The 19,961-nt window shown below is 44.2% G+C and overlaps 1 protein-coding gene across 2 annotated transcripts in view; it reads right to left on the bottom strand.

The window, feature by feature from the left end:
- RETREG1 (reticulophagy regulator 1) overlaps positions 1-19,961 on the bottom strand; it is a 158,068-nt gene that overhangs the window by 41,308 nt on the left and 96,799 nt on the right. Inside the window, exon 1 of one of the 2 annotated variants that reach the window (XM_061393847.1) lies at positions 9,209-9,840. The exons of the other annotated variant lie outside the window; for it this stretch is intronic. Within the exon in view, the coding sequence (XP_061249831.1) occupies positions 9,209-9,243 (35 nt within the window). The 5' untranslated portion in view covers positions 9,244-9,840. Of the gene's footprint in view, positions 1-9,208; positions 9,841-19,961 lie in introns of those variants that run through there. 2 annotated transcript variants of the gene reach the window in all.

The raw sequence follows: 19,961 nt of genomic DNA, 5'->3' as shown, positions 1-19,961 counted from the left end.
AAATAGCAACCCACTCCAGTATTCTTGCCTGGGAAATCCCATGGACTGAGGAGCCTGGCGGGTTACAGTCCATGTGGTCGCAACGAGTTGGATATGACTGAGCAACTAACAACAACAATCGCAACCTCTTCTCTGAAGACAGAGTCTATAGGCATGTTTCTACAGGCATAATGTGAAAACGCTCTGACAGATGGGCTTGTTTTCCTTTAAAAAATAAAACACTTGCTTAGAGTTCAACTAAAACACCGACCAGAAGATGTTCCTTCCTGAGTCATGGATAATACTGGTGCATGGCTGCTCATTCAGTTTACAGCAAGCAAAGAGGCTGCATCTTGCTGGTAATTACAAGCTGATGCCTCTGATGCACCACCACAAGTGGGTGTCTGCCCAGCTCTGGGGAGCCAGTCTCCACCCTGGAAACACACCAACCCGTCATAAATCAGCGTTACGGAGAAGAGCAGGCAGGTGGAGGCCTCAGCCCTCTCTCACCTTGTTCCATATCTCCCCTTCCAAGGAAGACCATGTGGGCTGGTGATCCCTCTCGAGACGCTGCTGAATCCACAGAGTAGCATCTTTAATAGGCCTCTGTGGCACTGTGCCACTGGGTGACAGTCACGCCCAGGGCAGGGCAACCCTGCAGAAATGAGGTTGTGGGGTGTGTGTGTGGTGGGGGGCAGCAGGTAGGGGAGCGTGTTCTGCCTGGAGGGTTCATGGGAGCCTCCTTCTAAGGGTCCCACGTGTGTCCTCCTGAGCACTGAGCTTCTGTGTGCCTTCTGGGAACAGCCAGGACACTCCCCACCCCACTGTTTCCCAACGTCTGCAACAGGACAGTGTGTGACCTAGATGTACTGCCATGTGTTGCTACATCCAGGCTTTTGGCAGTTTGGGACCAAGAGGTGGGTGAGTACCATGAGTGAGAAGGTAGTTCCTGTGTTGAAGGCACCAGGGAAAAGAGATTAGAGACAGAACGGATGCAGGAGAGGATGAGAGAGAAATTAGAAAAAAAATACACGGAGGAACGGCTCAGGTAGAATCCTCCTAACTGATCATCTCACTCACAAAACATGGGATGAGATGAGGTCACTCTGGCTGAAGAACCGGAAGCCAGGACTCCTTAAGGAGGCCACTTTTATTTTCCTATTCAGAGTTCACGGTAGTTTCACAAGAACAGCGGGAGAAACATCAACAGAGTTTTAACTCACTTCTGCCTGAAGGTCCTTCCTCTGACTTTGGGCTGGTTCTTATTATACACTCTTACTAGGCTGTGATGTGGCCAACCAGCCCCAGAAACCAACTGAAACTCCTTGATTTTATTTGAAAGAGCAATGTAATCGCTGAAGAAAACTTCTGATTTTCAAAGCAACCTTCCTTTAAAAGACTGTAAGTGGATGCCCTATTTTCTCAAACACAAAATTGAGGCACTGAATTTCTTTCCCCTTAACTTCAACCTATAACTGACCTTCTCCAGTACTGAATCTTTTTTGTCCCCTTGTCTAAAGTTTAAAACTAGGTGAGTGGCACACTTCATTTTCTGTTTCTTTATACATGTTGCTGCTGTTGTTGTGTCCGACTCTTTGCGACTCCATGAACTGCAGCACGCCAGGCTTCCCTGTCCTTTGCTATCTCCCGGAGTTTGCTCAAACTCATGTCCACTGAGTCGGTGATGCCATCCAACCATCTCTGTCGTCCCCTTCTCCTCCTGCCCTTAACCCTTCACAGCATCTTCGTGTGTGGCAGAGGTTGTTCCCTTGGTAATTACTTTTTCTCACTCTGGTCTAGAAAGGATTTGAGGTCGCTTGTAAAAATACATAGTGAACGAGGGATAAATAAACAGCTCAAGGAGCAGAGCCCGTTAGTCCACAGGCTGTATTTGTACAAAATGGTGCACCTTTTCCAGGAGATGAAGCGTCACTCCAGGGCACAGGGCTTGGGGATGGAACCCAGGATGGACGGCAGTGGCCCCCACCTCCACTGACTCTCTCAGCTGGATGCCTTGAATACAACCCCTGCAGCCATAGGGCCTGTGGCCCTACAAAGGAATGAGACTAAAACGCCTGATGGGAGAGGAAATTAGAAGAGCCCAGGGGAAGAAGAACATACAGAAGTACATCTGGAGGGTCCCACATACCATCTAGAAGTGAGCTGTGATTTACCCCCAAATGGCTAAATCAGAGATGGAAATACAATTGTTTAGAAGAATCATGGTGCCCATAAGATTAAAGCAAATCACTTAGACAAGTGGGCTTATCTGGTGGCTCAGGCCGCAAAGAATCTGCCTGCAGTGCAGGAGGCCTGGGTTCGATTACTGGGTCAGGAAGATGCCCTGGAGGAGGGCATGGCAACCCACTCCAGTATTCTTGCCTGGATATCCCATGAATGGAGGAATCTGGTGGGCTGCCATCCAGGATAGCAAAGAGTCAGACACAACTGAGCGACTACCATACACACACTTAGACAAGTGCACTGAACTCCCTCCTGTGGGCACTCAGTTCTCTGTTGGATGCACTGGGCAGACATCCTTGTTCCCTCAAGAAAGAGTAAGTACTTTGACTCAACACAGGTCACTGGCATGACAGTGGGTTACATCAATCCCAGGAAGAATCAAAACAATGTGAACTGAACACACACCCCATTATGGCCCTACCCAAACCGACCATCTCGACCAAACCATACAAGAATGGGCCAATTCTGTGCACACCCAAGGCTGAGTCCACCATCTAGAGTGGATGGGTTACTGAACAGCCTCTGCACGGATCATGACCAGCAATCAGAATATTCACGAGGATGAAACCACAGATGGTTGAGGTGTTTTCACTTAAAAGTGACCTATTCTATATTGCCTAAGGAAGTATATAACTTATGCAAGTATTATTATCATTAACTATTTCTTGAAGGCTTATGATAAGCCACTTATAAAGCTAAATATTTAATGTGGATTACCATATTTCATCTATAAGACAAACTGATAAAGGAAGTATTATTATCCCCATTTTATTGATAACAAAATTAAATTCAAAGATGCCACTCAGCTAGTCATTGGTGAAATTGGGATTTGCAGCCAGAACTGGAAACAGCTTTGCATCATTGCACAGACCATGTATGCATTCTACAGAAGAGTTAAAATAGTTAAGTGTTTATGTGTAAAAATGTGAGCATCAACAAACTAAGAAGTTATTCTATATAAAAAAGTCACCAAGAGACCAGACCACTGGAGCATTCCCTTAGATGTCACTAGCCTGCATTTTTTTTTTAAAGCTGAAGAGGGAGCCAGACTGTAATTTTTACCATTGATATCCTTTCAAATGACAACTGATAACATTTTATAAAAATCATTAGTAAGTAAACAAGTTTTCCCAGTCTACAAGTTTTAAAATAAACCCCCCCAAATTCACTGACATTCTTCCCAAGGAAAAATGGGGTTCATGTCCTCTCCCTTCAAACTGGGATTGACTGCTTGACCAGCAGGACACAGTGGGAATGATACTTGGACAGTTTCTGGAAGCAGGCCTTAGGAAATGGGCAGCTCAGACTTCTTAGCCCTGGATCTAAGCATTCCCCTGAGAAAAATTAAAGTGGTATACCTTTCTCCCATTTATATATGACAAAATAATCTTGAACAACAGAGTAATATTAATAAATGGGAGCAATTCAAAGGTGAGAGTATTTTGAGGCATTAAAAAAAGTTCCCCAAATCTTTAATGCCATTGAGAAGTGCTCAGAAGAGGAAGAGGCAACATACAAAACTGTGTGTAAAGTACATGATTGTAACTTTGCCAAGAAAACCTGTCCAAGGAAGTACTAGGAAAGACAGAATATCATATAACAATCCTCTTTTTTTTTTTTTTAGGGTAGTAAGATTATGATGGATCTTTTCTTACATTCTTTTTTTACATTCATTTTTCTCTAATACGATTTTGGTTTCCCCAAATGAATAGTCATAACATCTTCAGTGGGAAAACCTTGTGTATGAGTTTTGGTCCTCAGGTGAGCCTGTGCCCTCCCATGCCTTCTATGGGAATCCAGTTTCTACAGTGAGGAGACACCGAGTGGCTCCAGACACAGATTTGCCCATGAAGAGACAAAAAGCTGGGAGTAAGGGTGGCCTGAACGAGGGGACAGTCCCTCTGTTGGGGACAGCTTCTCGCAGCAGCCTGGGGACAGGCCTCTCAGTGGTCCGCCATACAACAGCTACAGCCCTCCTCTGGCAATGGAAACCAAAGCCACCTTCATCACATTTTAAGGATTGCAGAGAATGAGTTACCCTGTGTTGATGAAACAGAAATGAGCTTCAACAGGGCTTGACTACCAGAAGCTTACTGGGGAGCCCTGGGGGTTTGGGAAGTTAACGGTTTGTTAACTGGTGAGTAAAGATATGGCCATTAAACACACTCTCTTGCAACAAGGACAGATCACATTGTTCTCCAAGCTCTTAATCAATTTTAAATATTAGCCCGGCTGGGTCAAAGCAGGATTTCGAAAATGGTAAACATTGTCTATGCCTGAGAGATATTTTCCACGACCGCATCAAAGGGTGGAAGGAAAATAAACCATTCATTCCTTTGACAAAGCTTTCCTGAATGTCTAGTATCCCTTGAGGATATATAAATGAAGATGGAGCAGTTTTTAATAGAATTAAATAATGACTTTTGCACCACTGACTACTAGGGAAGGCTGACTTGGGCTTCCCTCACAGCTCAGTTAGTAAAGAATCTGCCTGCAATGCAGGAGACCCTGGTTCCATTCCTGGGTTGGGAAGATCCCCTGGAGAAGGAATAGGCTACCCACTCCAGTATTTCTGGGCTCCCCTGGTGATTCAGCTGGTAAAGAATCTGCCTGCAATGCAGGAGACCCGGGTTCGATCCCTGGGTTGGGAAGATCCCCTGGAGAAGGGAAAGGCCTGGAGAAGTCCATGGACTGTGTAGTCCAAGGGATCGCAAGGAGTTGGACACGACTGAGGGACTTTCACTCACTTCACGAGCACCACTTGTACATTGCGGCTGACCCTTGCAGGTTTGCAAGAATCAGTTTTTCCAATCTCCTTTGAACCCCACTTTCACTGACCACATGGGGGTGGTTTGAAATTGACCACAGTGGTTATATTTACACCACGGGAATCAACAAATGCTAAAGAACAGAGAGCAGGTTGTTGAACGTTTACCAACACACCACTGACTACAAGGCCCAATGAGGGGATCCTATACACCTCCCCCTCCCACCTCCAGCCACCTTTCTCCTTTCTCTGAGTGTGCTGACCACACTGGCCTTTCTAAGTGTCCATCCCATGCTATGGGTCACCACCATATAACTATGCATGTGTCTGGACAGACTCAGGAGGCAGCTGCCTGCCTTCACACAGCAGCTCCTTCACTTAATGGCTGTGTGACCTTTATTTTTTAACTTCACCTCTCTCTACTTATTTCAAAACCAAATGGCAGGCAGCACAAGGACTTTGGCAGCCTTGAGAACGCTGAAATATACCTGCTCAGGGAACCCATCTCAACACAAAGCTTGAGCTGTGTGTGTGTTGGGGTGGGCAGGGGGTACTGGTCAGACTTCTTTGTGAGGCTTTTCTCATTCCAACTTATAAACTCAGATTTGTTCTTAAAATCAGCATTTTTACCTTCAGAATCCATATTTCTATGAGAAATTAGAAACCGTGTTAAGGTCCTGAGATCAATTCATGAAAGCACGTATCACCCCATAACATCTCTCGAGTATTTAGGAGGCCCCCCGGCCCCTTGCCTCAGACCCTTCCCTACCTTCTCATGCCCTTGAGGACCATCCAAGCCCCTGCCGAGGCCTCGGAGGTGCTGCGGACTTGGCCAACCCTCTCTCCTAGTCACTGCTCTCTTTTCCCGTCTGTCTGCTTCTAACGGGTGTCGGGCTTCCCAGGAGGCTCAGTGGTAAAGAATTCACCTGCCGATGCAGGAGATGCAGGTTCAGTTCCTGGGTCAGGAAGGTCCTCTGGAGGAGGAAATGGCAACCCACTCCAGTTTTCTTGCCTGGGGAATCCCAGGGACAGAGGAGCCTGGCCTGCTGCAGTCTGTCAGGTTGCAAAGAGTCAGCCATGACTTAGCAACTGAGCACACACACACTCAGGATCTTGACCCGAGCTGGGTCTCCTTCCTGGGGACCTGACACCCCAACGTGACCACCCCTTCACATCTCAGCCCCAAAAGGGCACTTTGTCAGACAGGCCTGCTTAAAGACTCTCTCACCCCACACACCCACCAGGTCATCTCCCATAGGACCATTCTTATATTTTATTCTAACCCTTATTATCAGAAGTATTTTTTTTTACTGATTTTTTTAACGTGTGAAGTCTCACCCCCATTCAGACTGTGTGCTCCATGAAAGCAGAGGCTCAAACCATCATACCTGGCGCACGGCCACCAGATTAGATGCAGCTTGATTAAACATGCCCCAAGTGAACCAGGGGACGTGTGGACAGAATGATCTCTTGTGGAAGGGCTTCTGTGATAAAACACACTCGGAACTCAGTCTGGGTGGCCTGGGGTCCACACCCTTCGAGGCAATTGGAACAGAAAAACAGAAAACCGGTTCTCCCGTCCACACACATCCCCTCCCCACACACACACCTCACTGGGCTATTGAAGACACCCCAGGGCCCGCCTGCTACCTCCAGGTGGGGCCCCAAATGAGGTGAGAGGTAGGATAAGGGACCACGCAGTGCCCAGCGCCTGGAGCAAGGAGGACTCTCCTGGCATTTCTTGATCCAGTGTGCCTCCCCAGCTGTGGCCCTCCCTTCCTTCTCCTTTGACACGGACGCCTGGCTTTCTGCCTTCCCCACCCAGCATCGGAATGGCCTTCTCTCACACCCTCTCCCCTCATCTCCTGACCTTGAAACTGGCGTGGAGTCTTTGGAGGTTTTTACCAAGAGGGCTTATGACTGGCGACGCAGCGAGATAAATGGCCAGGAGGAGGGTCTCTCCCCTGCCTCCCCAGCCCACCGGTGGCTGTGATCACATGAAATCTACTGGTGAATGTTTGACGGTGCGTCGGGCCCACTGGACCACAGCCACACAGCAGTCCGCCCGTGCGGTGCCCTAAGTGTGCATCCGGATACCCTCACGAAGTCTCCCCTCGCTTGCTTTCCACTGATGGAATTCAGGGTTGCCTCACTGCCAGCTACAGAGCCATTCAGCAAATTCCAAAATGGGACTAAAGTAACACGAAGGAGCCCTAAATGTGGGACTCACCCAGAACCTGCCACAATCAAGCTCCAACAGCACATTTTATCAGCAGATTCAAGACTTACAATAGTCATCTCTTTCAGGAGTGACACCAAAGGGCATGTCCAATGACATTCCATCTCAAATTTAGCAAGAGTAAAATTCCCTCTTGTGTAATATTTTACTTCTTGCCGGGCTCTAAACATCCCCTCTGTCTGGGGTGCCCTTTCTAACTCTCTTGCACAGATACGGTGGAACCAAACCATATGAGGCAAAGCAAAGTATATTCTATAGAAACCACCAACTGCTGAGAGTATGTCAGCAGAATAAACAAGGAGAGGCAGGGGTACACGACTTCAGAGCAGTGTGAGGGTGTTTTCTACTTTCCACAAGTTATTGGTCTTTGGGAATAATTATTATTAATAGATACACATGCACTGTGTATTCAGGGTTCCCCTTCTTGCCTGTTTACCCTGTAACCAGTAACACACTCTCAGAAAAAAACTTGTTTGTTTAGTTTATATCATAAACTGCGAGTTCAAAGTATTTATAATTAGCCACAATTAATTATGATTTAATTTAATTGTGGGAATGTAACATTTCATTAAGGCAAACTTTATTACATTTCTGCCAAGACTCTCCCTTCAGTCTCTGAAATGATCAGGCCCCCTAGATACTTCTTGCCAGTGTTCAAATGGTTTATAAATACATTCCATTCACAAGTATTCATTAAAAATGCCTGTTCTATGCAAAAATTTATGCAGAGTCGTTAGGAATGCCATGATGTAAAGTAAAAAAGGGAAAGTCCTGCGTTCAGAAATATTAAAATGTCATAAGGGGGACACATACAATCCTGGTAGATCACCCATCATCTCAAACCAAAACTGACATTTAAATGTCTCTGGAAATATTTTCTTAACTATTTAATCAATTAGTCTGTGTCCTAAATCTAGGCATGTGTATAATTGTCATCTTCAAGCACTTGATTTGATGTCTCATTTTATATAGAAATCTCTTTTAATAGGCAATTAAATGTGAATTTCATGTCCCCTCTTAGGGACTGGGAAGGAATCTGGAAGAAAATGAAAACTAAAGACAAAAGCAGCTTTTAAGGACACGATTATAGCTACATTATAGTACACACACACACACACACAATCATACAACTATGGCTGAAAAGGGATGCTCATACAATGATAAAAAAAATACTGTGTTATTCTTTTTCCTAGAGATTCACCAGTTTCCACTTTCTTTGACGATTGGCAATAATCTCTTGTCCTTTTTTAAAACAAGTTTCTTTCTACTTTTTCACATATGAATTTCAATGACCTGAATCAGAATTCCAACGACACCAAGTCACACAGATTTTGTTAACAGTGCAGTGGGGCTAGAAGTGGAAACTTTCAGTATGGACATAAGTTATGTTCATATTAATAGGAATAACTGCCTGCTTCCTTTCCCATCTCTATACCCCTTCTTAGAGCCAGGTATTAATAAAGTATTTGGTTAATGTACTGCATATGGGGGCCCCAGGGATCATATTTTCAAAGACAAGAACTGAAGTTTAAAAAAAAAGTGTTTAATATAAAAATGGGTATATTGGTCTAATAGTTAACTTTTAGAAATGTTCAACAAGTCTTTAAAATCCAAGCATTTTTGCAAAATGTTCACTAGCTTAAATTTCTAACAACTACCACCTAAAGTTAAAAATGAAACATCAAAAAACCCCAAGTATACTTTACGGGGTGTAGGTCGAAGCACTTTTTTATAATTTCAGGCTGTCCCTTCCTCGTTCAAGAAAAGCGCTTATTGGCATATGTTTCTAAGGGTATATCTGTTAATTTTAGGTTTCTCTCCTCATGCTGAAGAAAATTCCCTTTCCTGGAACTAAAGGGTTTGCACTCCTTTTTAAATTTTAATTTCAACTACCTTTTAAATTAGTCATAATTTTTAAAAAAAAGATAACTGGCAAAGGAAATAGACTCAAGGAAAAAGTAAATACAGATCATTATTACCTTTTGCCTGGTCCAAAGTCTTCACCTTCAGGCATTTCTGCCCTTTAAAAAAATAATAACCAAGTGGAGAAAGCTGCAGCCCTTCTGTGCTATAGCAGTTTCTTCTCCGCACTGATGATGATTATCAGGAGGGGGAAAAAACCCAGTAGTGAAGTTCTTTCCTTTTTGGAGAAAAGCACTCCTCCCCTACTCAGAAAGTAGGTGTTTACAAACTTCCGAAGCGCCGGCCTGCCTTGAATGAAGCTGGGAGCCGGGTTATTAGGACTGTCCCCTTCTAAATATAAACAGGTCACCTCTTACTCCCGGGACCGTGACAGGCAGCTGGGAGCAAAGCGCTGCCTGGCTGCCCAGCATTTTCGCTCCAGTCCTGTGAGGAGGTGTCACCGCCCAGCTATTAACCTTTACTGGGATGACTTCACCGAAGCCAGCCTACCCTTTCTCTTTCCTGTTTTTTTTCCTGGCATTGACAAGGCACCCCTCCGAAGGGCGGCGTGGCCACCGGGAGCTTCAAACTTCAGCCTGGGCTATCAGATCTCCAACTCGCAGGAGGGGCTGGAGGGCGGAGAGCAGATGGGCAGGACTGCAAGAGCCCAGAGGCTTGTTTGTTCTGGAAACACTTAGCCACTCAGCAAAAAGATCACTTCTCACACACACACACACACACAAAAGGGTTGGGGGTGTGGGTGTGGGGGAGATACTGATAAACAGTTGTGTTTGGAGCGCTATTGTTTTGCAAGAAAATCTTCCTTTGGGTCATCTAGATTTCTTAACTCAGAAGTAAGCAAACAAGAGCCTGTGAGTTCCTTTGGGCAACAAGGTTTCTTCAGAGGGACCTCCCTCTGTCATCCGGGAGCAGCCTGACACTGGGATGTGGCTGAGCTGTTGGCCTGAGATGTTTTGATAGCTTGGCCCCTCATCACGTGAATGTGAGCATGCCAAGTCGCTTCAGTCGTATCTGACTCTTTGTGACCTACCTCATGGACTGTAGCCTGCCAGGCTGCTCTGTCCATGGGATTCTCCAGGCAAGAATACTGGAGTGGGTTGCTATACCTTCCTCCAGGGGATCTTCGTGACCCAGGAAAGGAACCCATGTCTCTTACATCTCCTGCATTGGCAGGTGGGTTCTTTACCACCAGCGCCACCTGGGAAGCCCCCATTATCATACACAGGTCATCAATCACCAGGTACCCTCATTCACTACAACTTTTAAGAGCAGGACAAAAATTACTTAATCCTGCTTTCAAAAGAGCTGGGCAAAACACTGAGATCCCTTTAGAAATGTAACCTGAAAGCTTTGCACAGAATCTTGAAACCATTTCTTTTCCTGGTTGGCAAAGTAAAGCCATAAGTAAGATCTAATTATTAAGAAACAATATATTTTCCTTAGATGAATGCACCCAGTGTTCACTGCAGCCCTATTTACAATAGCCATGTAAACAACCACTTTTAGGACATGACCTCAATGTCATCTACAGATGAATGAGTAAAGTAGATGTGGTACATACATACAATGGAGTATTACTCAGCCATACAAAATAATGAAATAATGCCATTTGCAGCAAGATGGATGGACCTAAAGATTGTCACAGTGAGCGAAGTACGTCAGAGAGACAAGTATCATATGATCTCACTTATATACAAAAATCTAAAAAATTGTATGAATGAACTTATTCACAAAACAGAAATAGTCACAGATGTAGAAAACAAGCTATAGTTACCCAAGGGGAAGGGAGAAGGGATAAACGGGGCGCTCAGGACTGACACATACACACTGTGAGCACGCGTGCGTGCATGCCCGGTCACTTCAGGTGTGCCTGACTCTGTGAGACTATGGACTGTAGGCTGCCAGGCTCCTCTGTCCATAGGACTCTCCAGGCAAGAATACTGAAGCGGGTTGCTGTGCCCTCCTCCAGGGGATCTTCCCGACCCAGGAATCAAACCCACGTCTCTTTCGTCTCCGGCGTTGGCAGGCAGGTTCTTTACCACGAGCACCACCTGGGAAGCCTGATATACACACTGCTATATGTGAAATAGATAACTAATAACCCACTGCATAGCACAGGGAACGCAACTCAGTGCTTTGTAATGACCTGTATAGGAAAATAATCTAAAAAAGAGTGGATACATGTGTAACTGATTCACCTTGCTGTACACCTGAAACTAACATAACATTGTAAACCAACTATAGTCCAATACAAATTAATTTTAAAAATAAAAACAAAATGGTACACTTTTTTTTAGTATTTATTTATTTTTAAAATTAATTAATTTATTCTAATTGGAGGCTAATTACCCCACAATATTGTGGTGGTCTCTGCCATACATTGACATGAGTTAGCCACGTGTGTACATGTGTCCCCCATCCCGAACCCCTTTCCCACCTCCCTCCCCATCCCATCCCTCTGGGTTGTCCCAGTGCACTGGCTTTAAGCGCCCTGTTTCATGCATTGAACTTGGACTGGTGATCTATTTCACATATGGTAATATACATGTTTCACTGCTATTCTCTCAAATCACCCCACCCTCGCGTTCTCCCACAGAGTCCAAAAGTCTATTCTTCATATCTGCGTTTCTTTTGCTGTCTCACATACAGGGTCGTCGTTACTGTCTTTCTAAATTCCATATATATGCATTAATATACTGTATTGGTGCTCTTCTTTTCTGACTTACTTCATTCTATATAATAGGCTCAAGTTTCATCCACCTCATTAGAACTGATTCAAATGAAGTTTTTAAATAGCTGAGTAATATTCCACTGTATATATGTAAAATGGTACACTTTTTAAAATATGTGTTCCATTGTCACAGGATTAGTCATAGCTAATCCCAGCAATATCTCTATATTCAATGTACACTTAACGTTCACAAGTCTCTGAAGTAATTTCTAGAGTATAATGAAGAGTGGAAGCAAATATTGTCTACTTTCTTTGAGGGGTATTAGCTATTTTGTGATACAGGCATGTTGCAACTCAAGACAATCCTTCAGTATTCCACACAAGACCTAAAGTTTTAGACTTCAAAGGCTAAGAGTAAGTTGTTGCAGTTACTCAAATACATAACTCAAATACTGTTGACCTTGGAAGAAAACAATCATAAGCAGAGTTCTGAAGATCAGGGTATGCCGGAGCCTCCCAAGGATTGGAGCAATGTGCTGTGTTAGAAATTCCAGGTCTAAATGAAGTGAAAAATTCATGAGAATATTATCCATGAGACTATTTTCCTTGATCAACCACAATGCTAATTTTATGTTCTAATTCTCAGTTCTAACAATTCTATCTCATTAATTTTTACCTTTTCTTTATTCTTATAAGTTCCTCTTGTACTAATTTCTTGAATATCTATGTATAGCTGTTGCTGAACTCAGCTGTGGATGACTACAGAACTGACCACTAGATCCCTGAAACCATCTATCAGTTTTAAAGGACAATTAACTGGTCTGTGTGAGAGGTGAATCACTCATCACTACCATAAAATATCTTCTTTAATTTCCTTTAACAATACCTCCTTTAAGCACTCCTTTGTGGATTTTTGAATTTCTTGCTCCAACTGTAAACTCCCCTTTCAGCATATTTGGGTTAATTTCTGAAATTCACAGGGGTGAGGAGGGAGAAAGTAATGGCACAGACACCCAACTCCAGGGTGCAGGACATACAACATGGCTTCCTTGCCCCAGCAGACACCTGTGGTCCTGCAGGGGGTTAGGAGGCCCAGGGTCCCCTCGTCATCACCAATTCAAAGTCTACTGGGCGCCCGAATTTAAGGTCTCACAGAATACAGACATGGGAAAGACCCCGAAGGGCCACGAAAGCCATCCTAGACTTTCAGTCGCTGGAACTGGGGCCCAGTAGTGAGGTGAGCTGCTGGGGTCAGAGCCAGCAACAGCCTCCAGTCCTGAGGGCTCTTCTCATTCCTCCGGCTGAACAGATGGCAGAGCCTCTCATTCCGGCAAAAGGGCACCCAGACGGCCAGACACGTGTACGGTTCAAGTTCTCTTATACCCACACTCTTTCAAAATTCGTATGCGTTTAATTTTAGTAGTATATTTTAAGCAAACATTTCCATTTTCTCTTGCTGTTTAATCACACAGTGCTATGCCCTAAGAAAATAAATGCCATTTCAAAGCTAAATGTCCACTTTTCTTTTTTAAAAAAATTAAAAAAAAATTTTTTTTAAAGTTTCGACTGTACTGTGTCCCCATTGTGGTGTATGGGCTTCTCTAACTTCTGCACTTGGCCTCAGTTGCTCTGCAGCATGTCGGATCTTAGTTACCCAACCAGGGATCAAATGGATGTCCCTGTACTACAAGGCAGATTCTTAACCACTGAACCACCAGGGATGTCCCTGTCCACTTTTCTTAATGCACTTTTTCTCTCCACATAATCACTGGTCTAAGAGCTTTGTTTTCCCCATCACTCCTACATCGGTGTGGACTGAGACTCTGGAACTTTCAGAGTCAAGAGGAGGGAAGCTCCCTCTCCTGGAAGTTACTGGGCAATATTAGGATGAATGGCTAAGCAATGGTGGTGGTGGTGGTGGGAGGAGGTGGTTGTCACTGGTAGAGAGAAAATTACTAAGTGGGGTAGGTTGCCTCTTTGCTGAACTGACCTAACAAAATTCTTGCTGAAGGCTGGCCAGGTGATGAGACATGAGGGATTTGGTTAGGTATTGGTAGGTGGTTTAGTTTCGAAGTCGTGTCCAACTCTTGAGACCCTATGGACTGTAGCCTGCCAGGCTCCTCTGTCCATGGGATTCTCCAGGCCAAGAACACTGGAGTGGGTTGCCATGCCCTTCTCCAGGGGATCTTCCTGACCCAGGAATTGAACCTGGGTCTTCTGCATTGCAGGCAGATTCTTTACCGACTGAGCTATGAGGAAAGCCCTTGGTTAGGTATTAAAGGTGATCAAATACCAAGGGTGGAGGATTCTCGATAAAGTGACTTGACAAGTTTCCTGCTAAAATTGGGTTCCTGAGGTCATACCCACAGACTTCGCCTAGGTGAAAAAAAAAAAGAGCTTGCTGCTGCTGCTGTTAAGTCACTTCAGTCGTGTCTGACTTTGTGCGACCCCATAGACGGCAGCCCACCAGGCTCCCCCGTCCCTGGGATTCTCCAGGCAAGAACACTGGAGTGGGTGAAAAAGAGCTTAGAGAAGCCTGACTAGAGTTTGGTCAAAGAGACTCCTCGTCACCTGCTAAGAACAAGACCCATTAAAAAAGTTTTTTTTAATAGTACTCAGTGCTGTTGTACAATACTCTCCTGTGATGCTGGACAGTGGCAGTGAGCCTGGGCTCCTGGTCAGCCCAGTGATCACAAGGGTCAATAACCAATATGCTTACCACCACTCTGTACCCAGATAACCATTCTGCTTTTCACTTTCAGTGCAGCGTCCAATACATTACATGAGATCTGCTAAGTTGCTTTAGTCGTGTCCAGCTCTTTGCAATCCATGGACTGCAGCCCTCCAGGCTCCTCTGTCCATGGGATTCTCCAGGTGAGAATACTGGAGTGATTGCCATGCCCTTCTCCAAGGGATCCTCCTGACCCAGGGATTGAACCTGTGTCTCTTCTGTCTCCCGCATTGGTAGCCAGGTTCTTTACCATGAGTGCCACCTGGGACAATACATTACACGAGACAGTCAACGCTTTATTATAAAATAGGCTTTGTGTTAGATGACATTGGGCTTCCCTGGTGGCTTAGATGGTAAAGAATCTGCCTGCAATACAAGAGACCCAGGTTCAATTCCTGAATTGGGAAGATCCCCTGGAGGAGGACATGGCAACCCACTCCAATATTCTTGTCTAGAGAATTCCAGGGACAGAGAAGCCTGGCAGGCCACGGTCCATGGGGGTTGCCAAGAATCGGACATGACTGAGCGACTACTGTTTTATTTTTATTTTTTAGATGATGTTGCCCAATTGTAGGCTCATGGAAGTGTTCTGAGCACATATAAGTTCGGCTAAACTGCAATGTTCAGTAGGGTAGGTGTATTAATGCATTTTTGACTTACAACATTTTCAACTTAGCGGGACATAACCCTATCATAACCCGAGGAAGTTTTGAGTCCTGTCACCCACCAGCTGTGATGCACCAAAGCTGCCTCTGATCTGCTCATGAAAACTCTTACCATTTCTTACCACCCCACATTCAGTGCTCTGAAGGAGGTAGCTTGCATTAGCCACGGCATGGAAACTGGCAAATGTTACATATAAGCTGCTATTCCCTACTGACAGTTGCTAGAAATGTACCCACACAAAGCTGCCTACTAGACATCAGAATCTGTGTTAAATTAATTAAATAGGGATGCCATCAGATCCAGGTGGTTCTAAGGCCTTAGAAGCCTACGTAATACAATCATAACCTGAGCCTACAGATGCTGCAAGGTTAAGAAACATAAGAACAGCTAATCACATACATCCAACCAGGATTTCCCAAATAAGGGCAACCACTTAGTTCAGTTCAGTCGCTCAGTCGTGTCCGACTCCTTTCAACCCCATGGACTGCAGCACACCAGGCTTCTCTGTCCATCACCAACCAACTCCTGAAGCTTGCTCAAACTGATGTCCATTGAGTCAGTGATACCACCCAACCATCTCATCCTCTGTTGTCCCCTTCTCCTCCTGCCTTCAATCTTTCCCAGTATCAGGGTCTTTTCCAGTGAGTCAGTTCCTCACATCAGGTGGCCAAAGTATTGGAGTTCCAGCTTCAGCATCCATCCTTCCAATGAATATTCAGGACTGATTTCCTTTAGGATGGACTGGTTGGATCTCCTTGCAGTCTAAGGGACTCTTAAGAGTCTTCTCCAACACAGTTTAAAAGCATCAATTCTTTGGTGCTCAGCTTTTTTTACAGTCCAACTCTCACATCCACACACGACTACTGGAAAATTCATAGCTTTGACTAGAAAGACCTTTGTCAGCAACTACTTAGGCTAAAGCCAGTCAGATGATTTCCTCTCTCTGCTTCTGTGTCTTCTCTATAAAAGACTCATTTGTCCCCAGTTCCCACCAATGGAGCATCCTAACCACTTCTGGTTTGGTGCTGCCAGGTTCAAATTGATGTTTTTGTTCAAATAAACTCTTAAAATGCTTAATATGCCTCAGTGTGTCTTTTAATACCTGGAATTCCCACAAACGTCTCTAAAAACAAGTCCAGAGAGGACCCACTGTCTCTCATCAACTGGCTCTCCCTTATCCTTTCCTGTTTCTCCTCTTCTTTTTCTTTCTTTCTTTAGAAAAATCATTTCCCATATCATTCTCAATCTTATTTTTATGATGCATTTTCTTCATAGAATTTAGCAACATCTCCGTGGATCTTCACTACTTGTTGACATGCCAGCTGTCTGAATCCCTCCCTCCCAACTAGGAGATACCCTGGGATCTTAGCCTCTTGTTCATTATTGTTTCTCAACAGTAGTACAGAGCGTGGTAGACCTAGCTCCTAGAACAGCACATACCATATTATTTTAGGATGATATTATTAGTTAGTACTAGTTACATCAGTAAGTGAAGAAATGTTCCAAATGGTCAAATAAGACAAAAACATGGGGATTATATTCATTCTTCCCTCTCCGTCACCAGCCAGGGGAGACTTCTCACTAAGTACTATCTACTCTAACACATGAGCTGTATTTGTAACCACCCTGGAGGCTGTGCCCGATGTACTTATTGTCCTAATTCAGTCCAGCATCATCTGTTGTTTTGGCTAGAGCCCCCCAAATGTTTGTGATCAAGCACCCCTAGCAGGACACATTCTCCAAATCCATGGTGACTTCATCTTCACATATATTTTCATATACATACATGACTTGCAAATACTTTATGTATTTCATCCATCATATGTAAAATAAAAACACATAGAGATAAAATAAATACAGGCATTCTTTATAATTGCAACTCCTCCCCACCAAAACAACCTAGAGGTTTATCAGCAAGGGGTTAATTATATTTCGGTGCAATGAAATCTTATGATAAAAAGGATGAGATTATGAAAATCTTTCCATAATATAGTCAGCTTTAAAAAGAGACTAGAAAACAAAATGCATAGCCTCCCATTGATGTAAAAATATACAGTTATATATTGATGAAAATATCTGAACAAAGATATGAATGAAGAAAGGGAAACTAGGAGACAAGGGGAGGAGGAGTGGGGAGGGGCCGAGGAGGGGGGGCGGAGACAAAGGAAAAATGTTTCAAAGGACCTGCTGCTGCTGCTAAGTCACTTCAGTCGTGTCCAACTCTGTGCGACCCCATAGACGGCAGCCCACCAGGCTCCCCGTCCCTGGGATTCTCCAGGCAAGAACACTGGAGTGGGTTGCCATTGCCTTCTCCAGTGCATGAAAGTGAAAAGTGAAACTGAATTTGCTCAGTCGTGTCTGACTCCTAGCAACCCCATGGACTACAGCCCACCAGGTTCCTCCGTCCAGGGGATTTTCCAGGCAAGAGTACTGGAGTGGGGTGCCATTGTCTATACTGAGCTATTAATTGTGGGTTTTTTTTTCCAGCTTTAGAAAATAATAAATGTTCTAACTTGTATTCTTTTTGCCTGTTTTTCCATTTTTCGGCAACAAATACAAATGGTTCATCTGATAAGAAAATGTTCTTAAAGTAGGAAAAAGAAAAAACAGTTACTTTTAAGTGGAAGGGAAAAAATTTTCTGTGGTTTCCTGTCACTAAAGGAAAAAAAAATCTATATTCTTTCACTTGAGAAACAAGGCCTTCAGGACTTTTCCCACAAGCCAGATCAGAAAGAGTTCCCATCTACAAGCAGCTGACTGTTCAGAAAAAGATTCGTGTTGACTGAAAGAACGAGAGAAAGAAAACAGAAGCAAGCCCTCCCTCCACCCACTGACTTGAGAGGATAAGAATTCCCCTTCTCCACCTTCTTCATGAGTGTGTGTTAAGTCGCTTCAGTTGTGTCCGACTCTTTGTGATCCCATGGACTATAGCCCGGTAACCTGCCAGGCTCCTCTGTCCATGGGATCCTCCAGGCAAGAACACTGGAGTGGGTTTGCCACGCCCTCCTCTCCCGACCCAGGGATCAAACCTGTGTCTCTCACGTCTCCTGTATTGGCAGGCGGATTCTTTACCACTAGCACCACCTGGCAATCCCACCAAAGACTTTCAATGCATATTCTTCATAGAAGAAGGTGGTGTCGCCAACACAGAAATTGTTTCCCATGAGAAGTCAGCATATACATTATGCACTTTGCAAAAGTGGATTAAGGATGTCAATTAGTATCAAAGCCAATGTATTTCTGGAACAAAAAGGAAAAGGACATCTTTCTCCTCTTAAAAAGGAATAAAAGGCTCAAATGACTATACACGTATACCATGTGATTAATGTCATTCAGTAGTGATGATCTGATGAACAGTCATAACATCTTACACTGAGAGATGGTACCTGTCTCTTGCTTTCTGGTTAGTGGAGTCATACTGAGACTTGTCCTAGATCCGTGGCTTCCCAAGTGAAAAAAACTCTTATTTTCCCTAAATGCTGTTATGACAAAGCTTTGTATATAAAAGACAAAACAACCCAAAAGAGTGATTCAGGATTAATTGGGAGCAGGGCACTGAGAGGCTGACTCGATTCTGCACAAAGGCAGCCCCTGAATTGAATCCTTGGAAATCCAGAGTTGCATGAGATACAGATGGAAAACTGTGACCAGGATCATCTGGACAGCCAGGAAGAGAAAGTGGGAATCTTTTTTTCTCAGTTGCTTCTTATAATAATTAGGACAGAATCAACACAGGTGACTGGATAAAGAAGGCTGAGCGCAGAAACAAATGATGCTTTCAAACTATGGTGTTGGAGAACACTCCTGAGAGGCCCTCGGACAGCAAGGAGATCAAACCAGTCAATCCTAAAGAAAATCAACTGTGAATATTCACTGGAAGGACTGATGCTGAAGCTGAAGCTCTAATACTTTGGCCACCTGATGTGAAGAGTCAACTCATTGGAAAGGACCCCGATGCTGGGAAAGACTGAAGGCAAAAGGAGAAGGTCATGACAGAGGATGAGATGGTTAGATAGCATCACCCACTCAATGGACATGAATCTGAGCAAACTCAGGGAGACAGTGGAGAACAGAGGAACCTGGTATGCTATAGTCCATGGGGGTCACAGGGTCAGACACAACTTAGCGATTGAACAATAAAACAACTCAGTTACCCATTTTATTTTTTTTTAATGCTTAGAGTTATGAAGCATTTTCCTCAAATTTCTTCTCATCCAAACATAGCTGGTACTCTGTAACCAACACATGGAGCTTCTGAGGTCCTGTCCTCCAGCTTTCTGGTCAACCTCCTCCTTCCTTTCGCTGGAGGTACCACTGTAATCATCCTATTTCCAGCCTGGGACAGTCTTCATTTTCACCTCTTGTCCTGGTATAATCAATAACAGACGCCTTGCACTCTCATCAGTGTCCCTGTTTAGGTCATCAGTTGTAGGATAACCCAAATTGTTACCATATTCTTACTTGTCAGAACTTCCATGCTGCTAATTTGTGCTCGATTCTTGTTTTCATTACTGCGTAATTTGTTACTGTCTCAACAGGGATGCCCCTCAACTGGAGCCAAGTCTGTGCCATAGATCATTCAGTTTAGCTAGGGAATGCCTCTCACACCTTTCCAGTCTGGTCCATACCACATGCATCGTGTGACTTGTCATCGAGGATTGAACTGTGTCCTTTCCTAAAAAAGATACTGATGGAGCGAAGCTGTCTGGAAACTGTGGTTTGGACATTTGTGGATGCAGCT

The sequence above is a fragment of the Bos javanicus genome, chromosome 20, assembly GCF_032452875.1.
Source record: "Bos javanicus breed banteng chromosome 20, ARS-OSU_banteng_1.0, whole genome shotgun sequence".
NCBI classification, from domain to species: Eukaryota; Metazoa; Chordata; class Mammalia; order Artiodactyla; family Bovidae; genus Bos; species Bos javanicus.
Note: the sequence above shows the minus strand (reverse complement) of the source record. Positions and strands in the feature narration are given on the sequence as shown.